Below are 24,421 nucleotides of genomic sequence, written 5' to 3' on the forward strand. Positions count from 1 at the left end.
CTGTGCTGTGTGGAGACACGTTATACAGCTTCAGATAATTCAGTGATGGTTACTACCTTTTCAAAATTAATCCCGGGCGTTCGATCTCCTCGAGGTGAAGCACACCGGCCAGTTTTGCTTCTCACGAACCTCCTTCCCGGCCAGGCGAGGCTCGTTCGTCGTCGGGCGGTGGCCCCGGCCATGCGTGTTTCTTGAGCCTGACGTTAATGGGGGCTTTAGGTCTAAGAGAGTATTTAATCAAAAACTATTACATTTCACGAAAACGTGACGGAAAACCACCACTTTATAATTTTGTGCGGAAAACTATCACTTTTGTCTTAATCCGTGGCAAAAAACTAGTCTCGAAACCGGTCGCTTCACCCGTGCTAAGCATCAAACTAACCTGTCGGTCCCACATTTCAGGCGCCACAGTGGCCAACCGATGCCCGCCGCACGTTAATGGCGCGTCCGCGGTCGAAAACGGCGTCGTCAGAGGATCAACATCAAATGGCTGGTCCCACGTTTTGGTGCATTGAACGCAAACCGACAACCGCCGTTTCCGACCGCGGACGCGCCGTTAACACGCGGCGGGCGTCGGTTGGCCACCGTGGCACCTGAAACGTGGGACCGGCTGGTCATTTTGGTGCTTAGCGCGGGCGAAGCGACCGGTTTCGAGACTTGGTAGTTTTGTGTCACGGATTAGAACAAAAGTGATAGTTTTTCGTACAAAATCATAAAGTGGTAGTTTTCTGTCACGTTTTCGTGAAATGTGGTAGTTTTTGGTTAAATACTCGGTCCAAGAAGAAGCGGATAGAAAAAACCAGGCCGCCAGGCCGAACCAACATTAGTACTCCGCTTCTTCAATATGGACCAACAATCGTACACGGATACGCTTTTTTTTGACATAATCGTACACGGATACGTCACCAACACTATCACGCAACAGGATTCCGACAGCCCAGCTTCTTTTCTGGTGCTATATATACGATCAAGGCTGCACGCTTGCACACCACCAATACGATCGAATCGAATCAAAAAGGGAAGAAAAATACGCTTCTCCAATATAGGCCTCCTATCGTCCATCCTGCAATGGTGCGCACTCCTGCCCAAGTTCCTCTCCCTCCTGGTGGCCAACCTTCCCGACCCCGCCAACTGCGCCCGCTGCCGCGCCGTCCACCGCCCAAGGAACTCAGCCGTGCGCCACCATGGCCCCCAAGCGCGCCCGCTGCCATGGGTCGCCCTCTGAGATAACTATGTGGTCACCTCCTACAGCGGCCACATGCACCGGCTCCCCAAGAACGCCATGACTGCCGGCTCCACCAATGACTGGCTTGCTCTCGGCCTCGGCCAGAAGCACACCAACGAGGAGCAAACAGAGCACTATGTCGTCCACAACTATGTCTTGCACAATCCTTTCTCAAACAGGTCTCTGCCGCTGCCTGAGCTCGACGCCGTCATCGTCCAGAACAGGTCTTTTGCGCAAATTCCTCATGCGCTCGACGGTTGATGACTTCATCGCCGTCATCACCAGCAACAGGAAGCATCCGCTCATTGTATTCCAGCGAGGGAAGGGTGTGTGGTCACCAGAGCCATGGGCAGCTCCATATACCTACCTCATTGACATCGCGTTTCTTGGTGATAAACTGTATGCCATCACCAGGGCTGAGGACCTCATCCCCCTTGATCTTGCATTGGATGGAGACGGAAGTCCCGTGGTTGCAATGGGAACACGTGTCATCAAGAAATCACTCCGCTATGATTGTTATGAATTATTGACCACTTTTGATGCGGTGGATGATGACCAGAATGAAGAAGAGGAAGACGATGAAGAGGAGGAAGAGGGAGAATATAATGATTTGCCCTGCTATATCAATTGCTCAGAAGAATTTGCAAGAGACATCGAACCTGGTAATATCACTGTAATTAGCCGGCACCTCATCGAGTCGCATGGGAAGCTACTCATGGTAAGGCATCGCCGGCAGTTCCATCCAGATGCTTTGTGGGTCACTCTCATGGTGGATGTTCTTGAAGCGGACTTTAGCACACACGATTGGGTGCCACTAATCGGAGGGCTAGGCGGCGGTCAAGCACTCTTCGTTAGCATGGACTTCTCCAAGTCTGTCCCAGCACCTTGTGGAGAGGTGGAGGAAGATGCAATTTATTTTATGAACACGAGAGACGTGTTCAACATGAAGTCCGGTACTTCTAGCCCGTCAAAGTTCCATAGGGGGGCAACATGGGTCTTCCCTCCGGAGTACCAGCTTTAATATGCAAAAAAGGCTGCATTACAATCTTGAAATCTTTTTTTTTTGAAAAGACAATCTTGAAATCTATCTAAGATTAGATGTCGTAAATCAGATGTTCTCATCTATATTATTTCTCATGACAAAAAAACCATACTTTTTTTATTTATATCCAATCTTTACTATTAGTTGTTGGTCGGATTATAAGGGCTCGCTATTCCAAAGAGATGGACTGCTCAGCAATAGTATAGTGTGTGGTACGTTGATTGCTTTTGCCTTGGGGATTGAAGATGTTAGCTTTAATCTTGATTTATGTATCTGCATTATGTCTTGGTTCTGTATGTAGTTCACTCTAGGGTATGAGAGAATTCCTTATTTGACACTACCTTAAAATGTGGTTCCCTATTTGGCCCTGAGAAAATTTTTCTTCCCTATTTGACATGTAATCTAAATTTCTTTCCCAATATGACACTCTAGTATATTTTGTTCACTAACGGTGTTAAAGACAGACATAAAAAGACCTTTTTACCCCTGGTGCATAAGGTGATCAAAAATCTATACATGACAATATCTACAGTTATGTTACATATTTGGTCATAACCTCCCCTGTAATTTGATCTCATATCTCACAAGAGACCATACTCCCACCCCTTGGTGGGCTTGCACCCGGTAGTAGCAAACCAAGCGAAGGAGAAAAACATGGGGCATTTAAATTGTTGTGCATGCCACTAATTTAGCTTTTGTGAGACGGTAAGCATCCAACTACTTGCTACTAGAATCAAGGAACCGTGCATGTAGTCCTTACTTTTCAACCATTAGAAAATACAAGGATTATTCATTGGACAGTATATACTTCATGTTTCAGACCAAAAGTAGTATATTTTATACGAGGAAGTTAGGCAGCGTACATATGGGTTTTTTTTTTTGCGAGTGAGCGTACATATGGTTGATACAGTATATATACGTCATGTCTCCAAGAGAACTGGTAGTATACTATAATCTTGAAAGATATGCAAACAATGCAGTATTCCGTTTGTGTAATATAAAATTCCTGAAAAATTAGCCTTTGCGATATTTCAAGGAGTATATATTGGACATTTTTAAGGGTATAAACTGCAAAAAAAAACAATGCAGTATTTATAAGGGGTATATGTTGCACCATTTTTCAAGGAGTATATGCTACATGGTATTTTTAATGGGTTTATACTGCACTCTTTAAGAAGTATATACTGCATGGTATTTTTAATGGTATATAATGCATTTTTAATGGGTATATACCACTTCACAAAGAATTTATATGACAACAGAAGTGGTAAATTGAACCGAAAGGCTTATACTTCCTAATTGGCGACTATCAGTCCATCCAAAATAAACATGGATACAGAGAAAAAAAGTCTTAGAGAAATCTCAGGCCAACACACAGGTATTACATATCCTTCATTAAAGATGGTATTACATTCAGTCTGACTACACATGGTAACAGAGGAAAATATACTACTACAAAACTCTTGAGTGAGAAAAAAGTGAGGGACTCCCCCCCCCCTTCTCCCTTTTTACAGAGAGAACTGATTTTCTCTTTGATCGTCCATATGATCTATATGTTAACTGTTGTTTCCATTGACCATATTGTGGTACCCTCTTGATCAATCCATGTGATCAACAAAGCGAACAGTTTTTCAGAGTTGAAGACACTTTCACTGTGGAATGATCTGAAGCGAAACAGAGAAATCATTATTGTGCTGAATAAGTATAAGCTTGCAGTACTCCAGATAAATACGCATGTAGCCAAAATACTATTACTGGTCAATGTTATACAGTTTCTACTCATTAAGGTTAACCAGAATTTGGAATTAAATTCATAGTAACCGTGAACAGAAGAAAAATCCCCATTCTGAATGTGGATTATTTGCCCGTGTGCATATGGGCATAGAATGCATCCTCACGTTCGATTGACCCAATCAAAAATAGAAGAGAAATAGTTGCCCACCTGGACGAGGAGGTACAACACTCTATATATATATGAATTGTGTAAGATATGGGATCAAATTACAGGGGAGGTTATGATCAAATATGTAACATAACTGTAGATATTGTCATGTACAGATTTTTGATCACCTTATGCACCAGGGGTAAAAAGGTCTTTTCACGTCTGTCTTTAACACCGTTAGTGAACAAAATGCACTAGAGTGTCATATTGGTAAAGAAATTTAGACTACATGTCAAATAGGTAAGAAAAATTTCTTTAGGGCCAAATAGGGAACCACATTTTAAGGTAGTGTCAAATAAGGAATTCTCTCCTAGGGTATTGTTTGTCCGGTGAAGTTTTGGCTGTTCGCCTGAAGGAGGCGTGATACTCGGCTGCCATGCGATGCGACGAGATACAGATAGTATTGTGTGATACAACACCTTTGATTTAGTCATGGTGTTGTGCCATACATACCTGAATATTTTTTTTTTGAAAAGGATACATACCTGTATATGGAAACTAACCCTAATCCATGAAATAAACTCACTAAGTCAATAGTCCTATTAGGTGGTTTTGTCATATAAATAATCAAAATAGGTATTCTTGGTTTGGTTTAGTCCTTTTCGTGTGTTGATTTCGTTTGGTTTGAGCGCACGATAATTTTTTTCGTACGATTCGCTCTACACAAAATAAGCCATCTGGGCCAAGTGCTTATATGTTGATGGGCCTTCTATGAGATTTTATTGAGACTGCGAAAAATAATTGGGTCAAAATAAATCAACATTGTAGGAATTGAACAGAGGACCTCATGTCTGGCTCTTCAATGTAAGAACCAATGAGCTATGCATCTTTCATATTTCCTAAATCCACCTCGCTCTTTTACAATGATTGCCACCAGTAAATACACAAGCGGCCCCAGGAATCAACCAATAGACATGTTTAGGGCGAGCTAATTAATCGAATGAGCTAATTAAAGGAAGGATTATGGGCTTAAATAGAATATTCAAACGGATGTGGCTAATTGAAGAAAGAACTATGGGTAAACCGGCGGAATAATTAAAAAACAAGATTATGGGCTTAATAAATAGAATATTCAGATATATGAGGCTAATTAAAGGAAGGATTTGAAGTAAAAAGGTAGGATAATTAAAGGAAGGATCCGTAGGCTTCAACGTGGTGGGGCTACTAAATAAATTAGAAAATGAAGGATTTGATTCTGGACTAAAACGGGTGAGGACGGCATGGTAATTAATTGAAGGAATATACTTAAATGGAATTAGTGGGAGATTATGTCTGGCAAAAAAAATATGAACGCGACTACATTGCATTCTAATTTTTATGTTCATTTTGTAGAAGGATGTTGCGTTGCAACATGTTCTTCATAATGAATCCGGTGCTTGGAACATTATGCTTACATAAAACATCAAATTTTTCCGTTGCAACGCATGGGCACCTGTGCTAGTAAATAATCAAAACAAATTAGGGTATTATGGAGTTGCACTTTTAAGCACGGATCCTCCTGCTCGCGGATTAGTAACGCTGGGCTCTTTGGGTACCTGGAGGACAGCTTCCCCGTTCCGGAAAAGGTCCTCTCGTCTACAGACAAAGATGGATGGCAAGACTGTGAGGGCGGGGTGGCGCGGCCTCATCTTCTTCTTGTCACAATACACAAGAAAATTGGAGGCACGGAATTTTTTGTGGCCGCAGCCTCACACCACCGGTCTTTACTTCTCTCTATTTCTCTTGGCTCGAAAACAAACATGAGTTACAATGCTTATATAGCACATACACAGGCAATGTTCAGACGTTATACTCGGCCACCACTAGCACGTATGCACGGCCGCCTAACCCACTAACCAACCACGTACTAACTAATCAGGGAATCTCTCCATGATCAACAGGACGCAGCCAGCTATGTAGCTAACTAACTTGTGCATGTGCTAATCAAGTCCTACATGCATGCACGTACAACATTGCGCGCAGCTCCACTAACGGCCACACGACCTGGCCGGCACACACCAGACCAGAACTTGCCGCATCACCCGGCTCCACTTGATCGTACTTTAGTCCATCACAGTTCAGTTTTCATCGCGCCTTGCCGTTTCTCACGGCATCACCTTATCGCACAACATAATCGGCATCCCATCATGCTCGCCGCATCGCACGGCACCGCGGCTTCACACCATCAGCATCTCGCTTCACAACCCAGCATCTCTCCTCTTCCGCACATTGAACCAAAGCCTTGCTGGACTACGCCACCCTACGACCGTCTAAACTACATTTTTCTTTAAAGGAGGTGTACCCCCATCTAAACTACTCCCTCCGTTCTCAAATGAAAGTCTTTATAAAGATTTCAACAAGTGACTACATACGGAGCAAAATGAGTGAATCTACACTTTACAATATGTCTATATACATTCGTATATTGTTGTCCATTTGAAATGTCTAAAAGGACTTATATTTAGGAATCGGAGGAAGTACATGCATAACAAAAACTACATATGCAGATATATAATCAGGATTAAAAAGCTAACAGGGGACAAACTGTCCCTTTCCTCATTAGAAAATTTTAACTTGATGTGCAAGGAAAGATTAGCCATCTGTTTTGTTGGGAGCCGACGGCGTCAGGGAAAGATAGGCATCAGTTTCAGTTGGGACCTCATGGTGATAGGGAAAGATAGTTATCTATCGCGATCTTCGAACTACTCACTAGCATTCTTGTTTTGGCCAGATCCCAGCTGAAGTGCCGACTTCCCCTAGCATGAAGCTGGAGTATTCGTTTGCTAGGATAGTTTCCCAACCAGTTCCTTGTGGATTGGTGTCCAGCATTAGCCCTTGGTACCCCAGTTTAGTCTATCGTTGTAAAATCTATTTATCAAGCCTATACTACATTCAGTCACGTCATTAAGGTCTTGCGAACCCGTTTTTATTACACTCGCATTTAGGAAAAATATTTTAGATTATGTATTTCAAGACATGGGTAAAACTAAAAATAAATATAAAATTGCATGCCTCTATGGTTTAGTCTACATTTTTAGAGATTTATATGTGTGGTTAAGTTTGATTATTGCAGATTAGTTATGTTGAATTCAAGTTAGTTTGTCATTTTTTAGAGTGTCTATATGTGGAAAATATACGTGAGATGTATGGATGATCGCATGAAACATCAGACCAACCACCTCCCATTTAACAAATAGTAAAGATGAAGATAAAGACATTTATACGTTCTGCTGCATTTTAGTGTTATTAAACATCATGGCAAAGCATACCGAAACCCCTATATCCGGGGAAGTTTTTGCCTCGAGGTTTCACCACTTGGTTGACCGTGACCTGCGAGCTTATCGGATGAGGACACGTATATTAAATCGGGATAGCAGGTACATTTATCTGGTGACTGTAGATTCAGATAAAAAATTTGTTAACGGGTGCAGCGATTTTGTGGTGCGGTTAGCGTTATTGGGTGCCTGTGGGCCAGCGTGTTTCACGTTGAGAAGTTTGTCCAACAAGAGGCCGACGCGTAAATTGATTTGGTACATGGAGGGGACGAAACTTGCCTGCTCCTTCGGCGTGTGCCCATCCATGCTACCGCATACGTCACATGATTTGATTGGAACAAAATAAGGCCCAACCCCACCCCCTTAAAATCAGGAGGGAGATGATTAGATTAGAAAGAAAAAGGAGAAAAAGACAGCCGTAGGATGAAGTGAAAGCATGGATGGAAGCATGGGAAGGAAGCAGACAAGCCGGATCCACATGGAAAGGTTAGTTTCCTGATGATTGCAGCGGCATGGATTCGGGACATTCTTTTGGTTCTGTTGTCGCTTCGTGCATGTTATTTGACCGGGCCCGCTGGTTTTGCATGGTTTCTGGATGCTTCCAAATATATTGGGTTGTGCATGCGTGTCCCGGATAGATCGCTATCTCTCCTCTCCGTTTACCCTCAAAAAAAAAATGTCTCCTCTCCGTTTCCTCCGCGTGTCCTTCTCTCCGTGGATGTGGAAGGGTCGTGAGAAGCTCCGAGGTTTCTCGACCTGTGCCGCCTACCGCTTCTCCATCGCCTCACCCACATGCTGCCACTCAACCGTCGTGCCACCTATAAAAGGCCCTCTTCCCCATGCCATCCCATCTTTCGACCATGCCCGTCATCCGCCACAACCGTGTCAGGATGGGACTCCACCTGCTTTCACGCGCGCGGACGAAGGACACCCTGCTCTGGCTCCGATCGGTGATCGACTCTGAAGTTCAGGAGCAACAGCAGCCGGACGACGCCACAACGAGCAGCGATGCCAGCAGCGCAACAACAGCGGACCCGGCAGAGTGGAGTCGTGTTCGGCGAGAAGCGGGCTCAGCGGGGCGCCACGCTGTGCGGCCATGTCAGATGATTCCGTGGATTTCCAAAGGGAAGGAACCAGGAGGAGAGGACTCTTCAGATGGTGAGAGCTGACCACGGTGCATGGGGCCGACGATGGGCACGGCGAGCAGCGATAACGCAGTGTGTTGTTCGTGTACAAATAAGGGGGTCCGTAAGGAGTAGCGAGCGGAAGCAACACAAGACAACATCAGCAACACGAGAGTGAATTGCAAGAAACCATCACATTTGGGGCTTATCTTGCAGAAAACAACGTAGTCGCTAATCATTTGCAAAAGCCACCGCGGATTCAGTAACAGTTTTGCAGATTGCACTGAACATGTCATTTGGCTCGGTTGAGGGCGTTTCCGACATGTGGGGCCCAATATGCGTGACATGGCGTAACGGACGCGCTGACGGCGCCGTTTGCTTAAGACAGACGCGGTCGGGTCGCCAGAGACAGACCGCCCGCGCCCGACCACATCTCGCTCGATTTCTCTGCTCTCACGCTCGCTCTCTCTGCTCCCACACTCGCTCGCTCCCCTTCCATTTGCTCCTCTCCTCTCCGGTCACCGCCGGCCGCCGTCCGCCATGGTGTCCTGGACCGACAGTGAGAGCACAGACGGCTCCGCCGCGCAGTACATCTCCTCCGATGACTCCCCTGTCAAGGTCAGAACATTCTATTCCTCATTTCTGTTCTAGGGTTTGTAGGGTTGAACATTTGCTCGATTTGAACACGTTTTTGTTGGATTTCTCAGATCCCAGCTACAATTGATGAGCCGTCGTTCGAGGGTCTTGCTGACGACTTGAATGTGATTTGTGAGCATGGGAATCCAGGGAGGAAGTATGTTGCATTTGAGGGGATAAGCACTAGTAGGAGGTTCATTGCTTGTGCCACTGAAGTAAGTTTTAAGTTGTGTTTGCAGCATTCCAATTCTTGTTCTAGGGTTTGTAGTAACTGTTCCTGTTCTAGGGTTCATAGTTACTGTTCATGCTCTAGGGTTCATAGTTACTGAATTTAGTTCTAGGATTCATAGGTAGTGTTCTTAGTTGTAGTTTTCATAATTATTCATAATTAAATGAATGTGATTCTGGTACATTAATAGAATCAGCTATTTAACTGAATCTGTAAGTAATGTATGTATTTTTGAACTGATTTTTTCTATTGTAGGGTGTTGCAAATTGTGGATTAGTGCAGTGGATAGATGAGCATTGGCCAGAGCATCTGCAGAATGCTATTCATAAGCTCTGGCTTATGTATGAGCATAGCCAGCATGGAAACAGGATGGCATGCCTGGAGCATGCAAGCACTATACACAATCTCACACAGCAGAAAAAAGAGTTGCAGGAGACATATGAGAAGCTTGTTGAAGATGTGAACAACCTCTTGGATTATAAGGATAGCCAGCCTGAGGTAAACCAGAAGAATGATGCTGACAACATTTCAGTTAGTGTGGAAAGCAGCATGACAAAGGATGCTGAGATAAAAAAATTAAAGGTTGTTGTTGACCAGTTAAAGCAAATTCATGTAGCTCAAGCCACTGTCATTAGGAATTTGAAGTTCAACCATCTTAAGGAGAAGGAAAAGTTGAGCTCTGATAAGAGGACTTTGGATATTTGCTATGCTGACCTGAAGAAAGAGAAGGATGACCTGAAGAAAGAGAAGGATAAGCTAGATTGTTGCATTGCTGAGCTGATGAAAGTGAAGGAGAAGTTGACCATGGAGAAGAGTACTCTTGCTTCCTGCATTGTTGATCTCAAGACAGCAGGTGATAGCAATAAGAGGAAGCTTCACCAGATTAAGGCTATTTGTGATGATGACTAATTTGTGTTGCTGTCTAACCATGTGTGTCAATGATGTCTTTTGTAGTAGCTATGGAGGAAAGCTTGTAATGTGTTAAGCTTTATTGTGGTGAAGTCTATTATGTCTGTAGCAATGAACCTTGGATTGTATGTTGTTTGTGAGAGTACTATGTTTGTGATGAATTATCAGCTTTTATTAAGTTCAGTTTGTGATGAATTAACAGCTTGGATCATAGCAAGTAGATAGTGAACATAGATAGCAAGTTCATAGTGCATAGATAGTCTGACATAGATAGTGGCATACTAACATAGATAATAGCTGCATAGATAGTCTGACATAGATAGTGGCATACTAACATAGATAGTAGCTGCATAGATAGTCTTACATAGATAGTGGCATACTAATTAGATAGTAGTTGCATAGATACAACTGACATAGATAGAACTGGCAAACTAACATACTGACGAAACTGAACCTTTTCTTCTTCTGACGAAACTGAAGACAGCATGTCACTCCTCCTTCTTCAGCATCTTCAGGCGTAGGGAGCGCCGCACGTCATTGTTGTTCACCGCCGCCCTCTTCTTCTTGGCCGGCGCTGGCTCCACCACATCTTCACCGCTGCCCTCCTATTCTTGCTTCACGACGACGAGCTCTGGGTTGTCGGCGACCTCCGGCAGCTTATCCACATCAATTGGGCTATTCTTCTGCCCCTCGACGGCGTGGAGGACGGGCGCCAGGAGCTGCACATCAGGCTCGTCGGAGGAGGAGTTGGAGGAGAGTACGACGACCTCGTCCACCTCGTCATCAGAGGAGTAGCCGTCTGATTCGTCAGAGTCGTAGTCGTCAGAGGACTCGGACTCGGCGTCGGAGTCGTCGTCTGGCCCGAGCACCCATGGATTGCGCCTTTCCCAGTAGGCGTTGTTGATGGAGCTGGGAGAGCAAGGACGGCGTCAGTGATGTCATCCGCGGCGGTCGGCGGCGTGGTGGATGAGCGGTACATCCACCAACGGGCGCGCTGCCTGGGGTCGGGGGAGCGCTGCACCTCGCGCATCGCGCATCGCCCACAGGAGAATGATCGCCGACGGGACGGTGCAGCCGGCAGGGAATGCACGCTGCCTTTTGGCGGGTGTCATCACCTTCACCAGGCCGCGGGCATGGTTCCTCAGCATCGCCGCGCTGGGGAACCAGCGCGCGATCTCCCTGTACTGCGCGCGCAGCTTGCGGTTGTTGCCGGAGAGCTCTTCGATGGCCAGCTGCCAGTCCATGGCGACGGCGGTGGGGGTGGCTCTCGGCGGTGGTTTCAATGGGAGAGAGGGGGAAGAGGAGTGGGTGGTGCTGGCGGCGAGTGGGCGAGTGATCGAAGAGAGCGGTAGGTGGACACGTATTAAAGGCAGAAACCAAAACGACTAGTTATACTAAACGGACGTTCACCATGCTGGCGGCCTCAACGCACTCTCAACATAGTACGTGCCTAACTAAATATAAGTAAAATTGCGGATGCTATTAAAACAACATCACTAGCACTATCCTATTGGTATTGAACCCTTAGTTACTACCCACTGGTCCTGGGTTCGATCCCCAGGCCAAACTATTTTTGTGCAATTTTTTTTGGATTTACAAAATTAATATGTCAGTAACTCCTTAGGGTTTTTATTTTTGTGCAATTTTTTTTGCATTTACAAAATTAATATGTCAGTAACTTCTTAGGGTTTTTTTGGCTCCGAGGCACCCTAAATGCCTTAGTGGAGACATTTTAGGTTTTGTCGACGCCGAGGAACCCTAAATGCCCAAGTGGCGACATTTTGGGTTTTGTCGAAGCCGAGGCACCCTAAATGCCCAAGTGGAGACATTTTAGGTTTTTTCGACTCCGAGGCACCCTAAATGCCCAAGTGGAGACATTTTAGGTTTTGTCGACGCCGAGGCACCCTAAATGCCCAAGTGGAGACATTTTGGGTTTTGTCGACGCCGACGCCGAGGCACCCAACTTGTTGCAACACATCATATCAACAGCATGAAAACTAAGATCATCAGCATATCAACAATGAAACTATGCTCATCATCACAACAACAGAATGAAAACTTGTTGCAAAACATCAGAACTAATAAGTTCATCATCACATCATCATAACCAGAGTATCATAGTGCATCACAACCATGAGGTACATTACATAGTCCACCACTTGGACTTGAACTAACTGGTTTCAACATGAAATTCTTAATACTCTTCATCACAAACTAGCCAAAAAAGGCTGAATTAAACATGTTTCAACATTACATCACTTCTTGCTGCCTTGAGAACAATTGAACCATTCAGACATCTTGTATGATGGCTTTCTCACTCTTCCAGTACCTGACAGTCTTGGTGGTATGAATGTTTTCTTGCCCCTTGACCTAGCAGCAGTAGCAGAAGATGAACTAGGCCTATCAGCACCAGCAGAAGATGAACTTGGCCTTGTTGGAGCAGGAGCAGAAGGAGTTGCCCTAGGTACAGCCCTAGTTGCAGTCCTAGCTGCAGCTAGAGCTCTTGCCCTTGCTGCTGGTGGAGCTGTCCTTGGTGTTGCACTGGTTGCAGCAGGAGCTCTTGCCCTTGCTGCTGGTGGAGTAGATGGAGCTGCCATTGGTGCATAAACTCTCCTGTTTTCCTGCAGTGAGAACATATAGACAGATTAGAACATAGTATTAAATATACACAAGATTTAACCTGCCATTGAAAGTTCTGATAAATATGTCTAAGGCAGTATCTTTGAGGGCAATTTGGGAAGACATTGTTTATGGCTTTAAGAAGGCCCTGTTTAAATAACTAGTGTTCAAAATATAGTATAACAACACACTATTTGACAGTACTAAGCATGGTAAAACTTCAGTAAAAATAAGAATTATGATGTATGAGGTACCTTTTGTCTATCAGATATGATAGTGTACTTGCCATACTTTCCTGACTCACCACCAAGAGCATACTTGAGCTGGGTTAGAAACCAAGACTAGCTGCCAGTGTCCTCCTTGTCAACAATAGCAAATGCAATGGGAACGATTTTGTTATTACCATCTCTTCCAGTTGCAGCCAATATTTGTTGCCATGTTGTCAACTTAACAAAGCAACCATCAACACCTACAACCAAACATAACACATTAGCACCAAACATAAACAAAAGCAATGGCAAATATGTTGGGAAAATAATTATACAAGTACCTATGAAGGGTCTGCAACCATTTAGGAAGCCCTCTTTGCAAGCATTGAGGCACATGAACAAGCCATGAAATCTAGGGTTTTTGCTAGGATTCAGCTTTAAATGCTTTGTTGTCACAATGCATCTACTTCCAGGATTGGTATCCAGCACAGCTTGGAGGTAATCCCTTATCCTAGTGTATTGTGCCCTCTGATCTCCTTGGACAACTTCCTTAGCTGCTTTCCTTGCCCTGTAGGCCATGTGAATGGACACTTCAATTCCATGTTTTTTCTTCAAATTGTCAATTATTTCCTGGACTGGTGTGTTTATGTCAGACCTTAACTGTTGCTCACACTCATGTGCCAACCATCTTGCAGTGACTTTGGTGCTCTCTCCAACAGCAGGACAGTTGTGGTACAAGTTCATTTTCTTCATGCAAAATGTCTTCTCATGTGCAATTTTGGAAGCAGCAATGAAAAAAGGACAGTCATCTTTACTGCAAACTACAATAACTCTATCTGAGCAATTCCTATGAAATGAGTAGTTCCTATTTTGTGAGATGTGAAATGTAAGGAGTGCCCTCTTGAACTGTTGGACATCTAGGAAACAAAGTTGCTTGACAAATTGTTCTTATGGGTTTTCCCTCTCCTCATCATACTAAACCCTAACTTTATTCTTTTTGGCCCTGCTCTTCCTACCATTTGGTAGCTTAAATGTGTTGGGGAACGTTGCAGAAAACAAAAATTTTCCTACTCGTTTCACCAAGATCATCTAGGAGTTCATCTAGCAACGAGTCATTGGATGCATCTACATACCTTTGTAGATCGCGCACGGAAGCGTTCAAAGAACGGTGATGATGTAGTCGAACACGACGTGATCCAAATCACCGATGACCAAGCGCCGAACGGACGGCACCTCCGCGTTCAACACACGTACGGGACGGGAGACGTCTCCTCCTTCTTGATCCAGCAAGGGGGGAGGAGAGGTTGGTGAAGATCCAGCAGCACGACGGCGTGGTGGTGGATGCAGGGCGTCACAGTAGCAGGGCTTCGCCTATACTACGAGAGAGAGACGTAACGGGGAGAGAGGGAGGCGCCAGGGGCTGGTGTATCAAGTCCCTCCTCTCCCCCACTATATATAGGAGGGCCAAGGGGGGTTGGTGCACAGCCTAGGAGATCTGATCTCCTAGGTGCGGCGGCCAGGGGAGGATTCCCTCCCCCCCAAGGCACCTAAAGGTGCCTTCCACCACTTGGACTCCTCCCCCATGGAAACCCTAGGTGCATGGGCCTAGTAGGGCTGGTGCCCTTGGCCCATGTAGGCCAAGGCGCACCCCCTACAGCCCATGTGGCCCCCCGGGACAGGTGGCCCCACCCGGTGGGCACCCGGGACCCCTCTGGTGGTCCCGGTACAATACCGATAACCCCGAAACTTGTCCCGATGGCCGAAACAGCACTTCCTATATATAATTCTTTACCTCCGGACCATTCCGGAACTCCTCGTGACGTCCGGGATCTCATCCGGGACTCCGAACAACATTCGGGTTTCTGCATATACATATCTTCACAACCCTAGCGTCACCGAACCTTAAGTGTGTAGACCCTACGGGTTCGGGAGACAAGCAGACATGACCGAGACGACTCTCCGGTCAATAACCAACAGCGGGATCTGGATACCCATGTTGGCTCCCACATGCTCCACGATGATCTCATCGGATGAACCACGATGTCGAGGATTCAATCAACCCCGTATGCAATTCCCTTTGTCAATCGATATGTTACTTGCCCGAGATTCAATCGTCGGTATCCCAATACCTCGTTCAATCTCGTTACCGGCAAGTCACTTTACTCGTACCGTAATGCATGATCCCGTGACCAGACACTTGGTCACTTTGAGCTCATTATGATGATGCATTACCGAGTGGGCCCAGTGATACCTCTCCGTCATACGGAGTGACAAATCCCAGTCTTGATCCATGTCAACCCAACAGACACTTTCGGAGATACCCGTAGTCTACCTTTATAGTCACCCAGTTACGTTGTGACGTTTGGCATACCCAAAGCACTCATACGGTATCCGGGAGTTACACGATCTCATGGTCTAAGGAAAAGATACTTTGACATTGGAAAACTCTAGCAAACGAACTATACGATCTTGTGCTATGTTTAGGATTGGGTCTAGTCCATCACATCATTCTCCTAATGATGTGATCTCGTTATCAATGACATCCAATGTCCATAGTCAGGAAACCATGACTATCTGTTGATGAACGAGCTAGTCAACTAGAGGCTTACTAGGGACATGTTGGTGTCTGTTATTCACACATGTATTACGATTTCCGGATAATACAATTATAGCATGAATAAAGACAATTATCATGAACAAGGAAATATAATAATAATGCTTTTATTATTGCCTCTAGGGCATATTTCCAACAGTCTCCCACTTGCACTAGAGTCAATAATCCAGTTACATTGTGATGAATCGAACACCCATGGAATTCTGGTGTTGATCATGTTTTGCTCTAGGGAGAGGTTTAGTCAACGGATCTGCTACATTCAGGTCCGTATGTACTTTACAAATCTCTATGTCTCCATTTTGAACATTTTCACGAATGGAGTTGAAGCGACGCTTGATGTGCCTTGTCTTCTTGTGAAACCTGGGCTCCTTGGCAAGTGCAATAGCTCCAGTGTTGTCACAAAAGAGTTTGATTGGCCCCGACGCATTGGGTATGACTCCTAGGTCGGTGATGAACTCCTTCACCCATATTGCTTCATGTGCTGCCTCCGAGGCTGCCATGTACTCCGCTTCACATGTAGATCCCGCCACGACGCCCTGCTTGCAGCTGCACCAGCTCACTGCTCCACCATTCAACATATACACGTATCCGGTTTGTGACTTAGAGTCATCCAGATCTGTGTCGAAGCTAGCGTCGACGTAACCCTTTACGACGAGCTCTTCGTCACCTCCATAAACGAGAAACATTTCCTTAGTCCTTTTCAGGTACTTCAGGATATTCTTGACCGCTGTCCAGTGTTCCTTGCCGGGATTGCTTTGGTACCTTCCTACCAAACTTACGGCAAGGTTTACATCAGGTCTGGTACACAGCATGGCATACATAATAGACCCTATGGCCGAGGCATAGGGGATGACACTCATCTCTTCTATATCTTCTGCCGTGGTCGGACATTGAGCTGAACTCAATTTCACACCTTGTAATACAGGTAAGAACCCCTTCTTAGAATGATCCATATTGAACTTCTTCAATATCTTATCAAGGTATGTGCTTTGTGAAAGACCTATGAGGCGTCTCGATCTATCTCTATAGATTTTGATGCCTAATATATAAGCAGCTTCTCCAAGGTCCTTCATTGAAAAACTTTTATTCAAGTAGGCCTTAATGCTGTCCAAGAGTTCTATATCATTTCCCATCAAAAGTATGTCATCTACATATAGTACGAGAAATGCTACAGAGCTCCCACTCACTTTGTTGTAAACGCAGGCTTCTCCATAAGTCTGCGTAAACCCAAACGCTTTGATCATCTCATCAAAGCGAATGTTCCAACTCCGAGATGCTTGCACCAGCCCATAGATCGAGCGTGTGAGCTTGCACACCTTGTCAGCATTCTTAGGATCGACAAAACCTTCCGGCTGCATCATATACAATTCTTCCTTAAGGAAACCATTAAGGAATGCCGTTTTGACGTCCATTTGCCATATCTCATAATCGTAGAATGCGGCAATTGCTAACATGATTCGGACGGACTTTAGCTTCGCTACCGGTGAGAAAGTCTCATCGTAGTCAACCCCTTGAACTTGTCGATAACCCTTAGCGACAAGCCGAGCTTTATAGATGGTCACATTACCATCCGCGTCTGTCTTCTTCTTAAAGATCCATTTATTCTCTATGGCTCGCCGTTCAACGGGCAAGTCAGTCAAAGTCCATACTTCGTTTTCATACATGGATCCTATCTCGGATTTCATGGCTTCTAGCCATTCGTCGGAATCCGGGCCCGCCATCGCTTCTTCATAGTTCGAAGGTTCACCGTTGTCTAACAACATGATTTCCAAGATAGGGTTGCCGTACCACTCTGGTGCGGAACGTGTCCTTGTGGACCTTCGAATCTCAGTAGGAGCTTGATCAGAAGTATCTTGATCATTATCATTAACTTCCTCTCTAGTCGGTGTAGGCACCTCAGGAACATTTTCTTGAGTTGCGCCATTTGCCGGTTCAAGAGGTAATACTTCATCAAGCTCTACTTTCCTCCCACTTACTTCTTTCGAGAGAAACTCTTTCTCTAGAAAGGACCCATTTTTGGCAACAAAGATCTTGCCTTCGGATCTGAGGTAGAAGGTGTACCCAATAGTTTCTTTTGGGTATCCTATGAAGACGCATTTTTCCGACTTGGGTTCGAGCTTCTCAGGTTGAAGTTTCTTGACATAAGCATCGCATCCCCAAACTTTTAGAAACGACAGCTTAGGTTTCTTCCCAAACCATAATTCATACAGTGTCATCTCAACGGATTTCGACGGAGCCCTATTTAAAGTGAATGCGGCAGTCTCTAAAGCATAGCCCCAAAAAGATAGCGGTAAATCGGCAAGAGACATCATAGACCGCACCATATCCAATAGAGTGCGATTACGACGTTCGGACACACCGTTACGTTGAGGTGTTCCAGGCGGCGTGAGTTGTGAAACTATTCCACATTTTCTTAAGTGTGTACCAAATTCGTGACTCAAGTATTCTCCTCCACGATCTGATCGTAGAAACTTGATTTTCCTGTCACGTTGATTCTCAACCTCACTCTGAAATTCCTTGAACTTTTCAAAGGTTTCAGACTTGTGTTTCATTAAGTAGACATACCCATATCTACTTAAGTCATCAGTGAGGGTGAGAACATAACGATAGCCACCGCGAGCCTCAACACTCATTGGACCGCACACATCAGTATGTATGATTTCCAATAAGTCGGTTGCTCGCTCCATTGTTCCTGAGAACGGAGTCTTGGTCATTTTACCCATAAGGCATGGTTCGCACGTGTCAAATGATTCATAATCAAGAGACTCTAAAAGTCCATCTGCATGGAGCTTCTTCATGCGTTTGACACCTATGTGACCAAGGCGGCAGTGCCACAAGTATGTGGAACTATCATTATCAACCTTACATCTTTTGGTACTCACATTACGGACATGTGTAGCATTACGTTCGAGACTCATTAAGAATAAACCATTCACCATAGGAGCATGACCATAAAACATATCTCTCATATAAATGGAACAACCATTATTCTCAGATTTAAATGAGTAGCCATCTCGAATTAAACGAGATCCCGATACAATGTTCATGCTCAAAGCTGGCACTAAATAACAATTATTGAGGTTTAAAACTAATCCCGTAGGTAAATGTAGAGGCAGCGTGCCGACGGCGATCACATCGACCTTGGAACCATTCCCGACGCGCATCGTCACCTCGTCCTTCGCCAGTCTCCGTTTATTCCGCAGCTCCTGCTGTGAGTTACAAATATGAGCAACGGAACCGGTATCAAATACCCAGGAGTCACTACGAGTACTGGTAAGGTACACATCAATTACATGTATATCGAATATACCTTTGGTGTTGCCGGCCTTCTTGTCCGTTAAGTACTTGGGGCAGTTCCGTTTCCAGTGACCCTTCCCTTTGCAATAAAAGCACTCTGTCTCAGGCTTGGGTCCATTCTTTGGCTTCTTCCCGGCAGCTTGCTTGCCGGGCGCGGCAACCTCCTTGCCGTCCTTCTTGAAGTTCTTTTTACCCTTGCCTTTCTTGAACTTACTGGTTTTATTGACCATCAACACTTGATGTTCCTTCTTGACCTCTACCTCCGCTGATTTCAGCATTGAGAACAACTCAGGAATGGTCTTTTGCATCCCCTGCATGTTGAAGTTCATCACAAAGCTCTTGTAGCTTGGTGGAAGCGACTGGAGGATTCTGTCAATGACCGCATCATCCGGGAGATTAACTCCCAGCTGAGACAAGCGGTTATGCAACCCAGACATAGTGAGTATGTGCTCACTGACAGAACTATTTTCCTCCATCTTACAGCTGAAGAACTTATCGGAGACTTCATATCTCTCGATCTGGGCATGAGCTTGAAAAACCATTTTCAGCTCTTCGAACATCTCATATGCTCCATGTCTCTCAAAACGCTTTTGGAGCCCCGGCTCTAAGCTGTAAAGCATGCCGCACTGAACGAGGGAGTAGTCGTCAACACGTGTCTGCCAAGCGTTCATAACGTCTTGGTTCTGTGGGACGGGTGGATCACCTAGCGGTGCTTGTAGGACATAATCTTTCTTGGCAGCTATGAGGATGATCCTCAGGTTCCGGACCCAGTCCGTATAGTTGCTGCCATCGTCTTTCAGCTTGGTTTTCTCTAGGAACGCGTTGAAGTTGAGGACTACGTGGGCCATTTGATCTACAAGACATAGTGTAAAATATATTTAGACTAAGTTCATGATAATTAAGTTCATCTAATCAAATTATTAATGAACTCCCACTTAGATTAGACATCCCTCTAGTCATCTAAGTATTACATGATCCGGGTTAACTAGACCGTGTCCGATCATCACGTGAGACGGACTAGTCAACGTCGGTGAACATCTTTATGTTGATCGTATCTTCTATACGACTCATGCTCGACCTTTCGGTCTTCTGTGTTCCGAGGCCATGTCTGTACATGCTAGGCTCGTCAAGTTAACCCTAAGTGTTTTGCATGTGTTCCGAGGCCATGTCTGTACATGCTAGGCTCGTTAACACCCGTTGTATGTGAACGTAAGGATCCATCACACCCGATCATCACGGCGTGCTTAGAAACGACGAACTTTAGGAACGGTGCACAGTTAGGGGAGAACACTTCTTGAAATTGTTATGAGGGATCATCTTATTTACTACCGTCGTTCTAAGTAAACAAGATGCAAAACATGATAAACATCACATGTAATCAAATAATTAACGTGACATGATATGGCCAATATCACATAGCTCCTTTGATCTCCATCTTGGGGCTCCATGATCATCTTGTCACCGGCTTGACACCATGATCTCCATCATCATGATCTCCATCATCGTGTCTCCATGAAGTTGCTCGCCAACTATTACTTCTACTACTATGGCTAACGCGTTTAGCAATAAAGTAAAGTAATTTACATGGCGTTTCTCGATGACACGCAGGTCATATAAAAGAATAAAGACAACTCCTATGGCTCCTGCCGGTTGTCATACTCATCGACATGCAAGTCGTGATTCCTATTACAATAGCATGAACATCTCATACATCACATATAGATCATTCATCATTCATCACAACTTTGGCCATATCATATCACAAACCACTTGCTGCAAAAACAAGTTAGACGTCCTCTAATTGTTGTTGCAAGTTTTACGTGGCTGAATTAGGGTTCTAGCAAGAACGTCTTCTTACCTACGTTAAAGCCACAACGTGATTTGTCAACTTCTATTTACCCTTCATAAGGACCCTGTTCATCGAATCCGCTCCAACTAAAGTGGGAGAGACAGACACCCGCCAGGCACCTTATGCAACTAGTGCATGTTAGTCGGTGGAACCGGTCTCACGTAAGCGTACGTGTAAGGTTGGTCCGGGCCGCTTCATCCCACAATACCACTGAAGCAAGAAAAGACTAGTAACGGCAAGAAAGTTGACAAATCTACGCCCACAACAAATTGTGTTCTACTCGCGCAAGAAGAACTACGCATAGACCTAGCTCATGATGCCACTGTTGGGGAACGTTGCAGAAAACAAAAAATTTCCTACTCGTTTCACCAAGATCATCTAGGAGTTCATCTAGCAACGAGTCATTGGTTGCATCTACATACCTTTGTAGATCGCGCACGGAAGCGTTCAAAGAACGGTGATGATGTAGTCGAACACGACGTGATCCAAATCACCGATGACCAAGCGCCGAACGGACGGCACCTCCGCGTTCAACACACGTACGGGACGGGAGACGTCTCCTCCTTCTTGATCCAGCAAGGGGGGAGGAGAGGTTGGTGAAGATCCAGCAGCGACGGCATGGTGGTGGATGCAGGGCGTCACAGTAGCAGGGCTTCGCCTATACTACGAGAGAGAGACGTAACGGTGAGAGAGGGAGGCGCCAGGGGCTGGTGTATCAAGTCCCTCCTCTCCCCCACTATATATAGGAGGGCCAAGGGGGGTTGGTGCGCAGCCTAGGAGATCTGATCTCCTAGGTGCGGCGGCCAGGGGAGGATTCCCTCCCCCCCCCCCCAAGGCACCTAAAGGTGCCTTCCACCACTTGGACTCCTCCCCCATGGAAACCCTAGGCGCATGGGCCTAGTAGGGCTGGTGCCCTTGGCCCATGTAGGCCAAGGCGCACCCCCTACAGCCCATGTGGCCCCCCGGGACAGGTGGCCCCACCCGGTGGGCACCCGGGACCCCTCTGGTGGTCCCGGTACAATACCGATAACCCCGAAACTTGTCCCGATGGCCGAAACAGCACTTCCTATATATAATTCTTTACCTCCGGACCATTCCGGAACTCCTGGTGACGTCCGGGATCTCATCCGGGACTCCGAAAAACATTCGGGTTTCTGCATATACATATCTTCACAACCCTAGCGTCACCGAACCTTAAGTGTGTAGACCCTACGGGTTCGGGAGACAAGCAGACATGACCGAGACGACTCTCCGGTCAATAACCAACAGCGGGATCTGGATACCCATGTTGGCTCCCACATGCTCCACGATGATCTCATCGGATGAACCACGATGTCGAGGATTCAATCAACCCCGTATGCAATTCCCTTTGTCAATCGATATGTTACTTGCCCGAGATTCAATCGTCGGTATCCCAATACCTCGTTCAATCTCGTTACCGGCAAGTCACTTTACTCGTACCGTAATGCATGATCCCGTGACCAGACACTTGGTCACTTTGAGCTCATTATGATGATGCATTACCGAGTGGGCCCAGTGATACCTCTCCGTCATACGGAGTGACAAATCCCAGTCTTGATCCATGTCAACCCAACAGACACTTTCGGAGATACCCGTAGTCTACCTTTATAGTCACCCAGTTACGTTGTGACGTTTGGCATACCCAAAGCACTCATACGGTATCCGGGAGTTACACGATCTCATGGTCTAAGGAAAAGATACTTTGACATTGGAAAACTCTAGCAAACGAACTATACGATCTTGTGCTATGTTTAGGATTGGGTCTAGTCCATCACATCATTCTCCTAATGATGTGATCTCGTTATCAATGACATCCAATGTCCATAGTCAGGAAACCATGACTATCTGTTGATCAACGAGCTAGTCAACTAGAGGCTTACTAGGGACATGTTGGTGTCTGTTATTCACACATGTATTACGATTTCCGGATAATACAATTATAGCATGAATAAAGACAATTATCATGAACAAGGAAATATAATAATAATGCTTTTATTATTGCCTCTAGGGCATATTTCCAACAAAATGGTGGAAGCTGAGCACAATCATTCTCTTCCTAACTTAAGTCACCTGGGTTGCTCTCCTCATCAGATGAAGGTGCCCAGTCTTGCTCTATGATTTGATCCAAACTTGCATGGGATCTTGTTGTTGGCCCCTTCCCCCTCCTCTTACTTCCTCCTGTGCTGATGCTTCCTCCTACACTGCTTCCTCCTCTCAAGCCCTCATCTAGTGGCTCCTCTTGTCCTTCCTCTTCATCTCTTCCTTCATTCTCCTCCTCCTCATCTGGCCCATATAGCTCTTCTACATCAGTGTCTCCTTCAAAGTGATGTAGTGGATCATCCCTATGCCTCTTCATTGCCTCCAACCTAGCCAATATGTCCTCATCTTCAAGATCTTCATCCTCACTTTCACTATCAGTGAACTCCTCAGTAAGCAGTTGTGGGAGTTTTCTTTTTGCTGCCTTGTACTTCTCTCTTTGTATCATATTACTCCTGTACCTCTGAATTTCTTCATTTCTTTTCTGCTCCATCATCTGCTCAATGTGCTCTTGCTCTTGGTCTGTCTCCATGAAATACTCATGCCTCTCATTACCATTGTCCAAAGCAAACTCAGGTTCACTTGGGCCCTTTTGCTTCAACAAACAAGAGCTCTCCTGTGTGTTCATTACTTGGACTGGCTGTGGTTGGGGTTTCACTGGACTGGGGAAAAGAACTCCTGAATTATCTACCTCATAGACAACTGGTACACCTATTTCTGACAAAGGAAACTACTCTTCATAAGCATGACCAATGTTCAAATCAACTGGTCTAGGTGCATCACTTCTCATAACTGTAATGTTAACAACATTCTTTCCTTTACTAGCTATGTGATCCAACATTTCTTCCACCTTGTCATCATCAGTTAATTCTTCCATTCCTGACACCGCAGCTCCTGGATCTCTAACATAATACATAAAATCCCTTGAACTATAGCCTTCTACCTCTATTAGGGCAATGAGATTCCAGAAGGTTATGTCTGATAAACAGATTGTTCTTTCCAAGTTATCTCTGTCTAGGAAATGGAACCTCACTTCCCATTCTTCATCATCCAAGCTACAAATTCAGATAAAATGCATTTAACAGTGTTCACAATTATTGTTAAGAGGTCTCATTGGTGGCAACAGAAATTCAGTTGAGAGTGTTAAAATCCAGTTAACAGTGTAAACAAAATTCAGTTAACAGCATATAGTTATCAATAAATTTAGTTAACAGTTAACAGTGTTCACAATATTCAGTTAACAGAGTTAAAAATTTTGGCAACAGAAATTCAGTTAACAGTGTTAAAATCCACTTAACAGTCTTCATAAAATTCAGTTAACAATATACAGTGTTCAATAAATTCAGTACACAGTTAACAGTTTACTGAAAATTCAATTAACAGCTAACACTAACCCTAATGCAAGAACCCTAAC

The 24,421-nt window shown here is 45.1% G+C and overlaps 2 protein-coding genes across 2 annotated transcripts; one reads left to right on the forward strand and one right to left on the reverse strand.

Moving 5' to 3' along the window:
- Positions 1-9,127: 9,127 nt before the first annotated feature.
- LOC125549616 (uncharacterized) lies at positions 9,128-10,361 on the forward strand. The gene is made up of 3 exons (XM_048712972.1): positions 9,128-9,205; positions 9,295-9,438; positions 9,708-10,361. Exons 1-3 carry the CDS (start codon positions 9,128-9,130, stop codon positions 10,359-10,361), a joined length of 876 nt encoding a protein of 291 aa, XP_048568929.1.
- A 2,960-nt stretch (positions 10,362-13,321) lies between these two features.
- On the reverse strand, positions 13,322-13,933 carry LOC147981967 (uncharacterized). Its single transcript, XM_087516162.1, has 2 exons — positions 13,531-13,933; positions 13,322-13,449 (listed from the first exon to the last, which is right to left on the reverse strand). The coding sequence occupies exons 1-2, from the start codon at positions 13,931-13,933 to the stop codon at positions 13,322-13,324; spliced, it is 531 nt and encodes a 176-aa protein (XP_087372288.1).
- Positions 13,934-24,421: the final 10,488 nt, after the last annotated feature.

This window comes from Triticum urartu, chromosome 3A (assembly GCF_056163025.1).
Source record: "Triticum urartu cultivar PI428250 chromosome 3A, HENAU_Tu73, whole genome shotgun sequence".
Classification (NCBI taxonomy): Eukaryota; Viridiplantae; Streptophyta; class Magnoliopsida; order Poales; family Poaceae; genus Triticum; species Triticum urartu.

Coding starts and splice junctions, on each gene's coding strand:
- LOC125549616 (XM_048712972.1), top strand. CDS start 9,128: ATGGTGTCCTGGACCGACAGTGAGAGCACAGACGGCTCCGCCGCGCAG. Junction 9,206..9,294: donor CCGATGACTCCCCTGTCAAG/GTCAGAACATTC, acceptor TGGATTTCTCAG/ATCCCAGCTACAATTGATGA. Junction 9,439..9,707: donor TCATTGCTTGTGCCACTGAA/GTAAGTTTTAAG, acceptor TTTCTATTGTAG/GGTGTTGCAAATTGTGGATT.
- LOC147981967 (XM_087516162.1), bottom strand. CDS start 13,933: ATGAACTTGTACCACAACTGTCCTGCTGTTGGAGAGAGCACCAAAGTC. Junction 13,450..13,530: donor TGGTTGCAGACCCTTCATAG/GTACTTGTATAA, acceptor GTTTGGTTGTAG/GTGTTGATGGTTGCTTTGTT.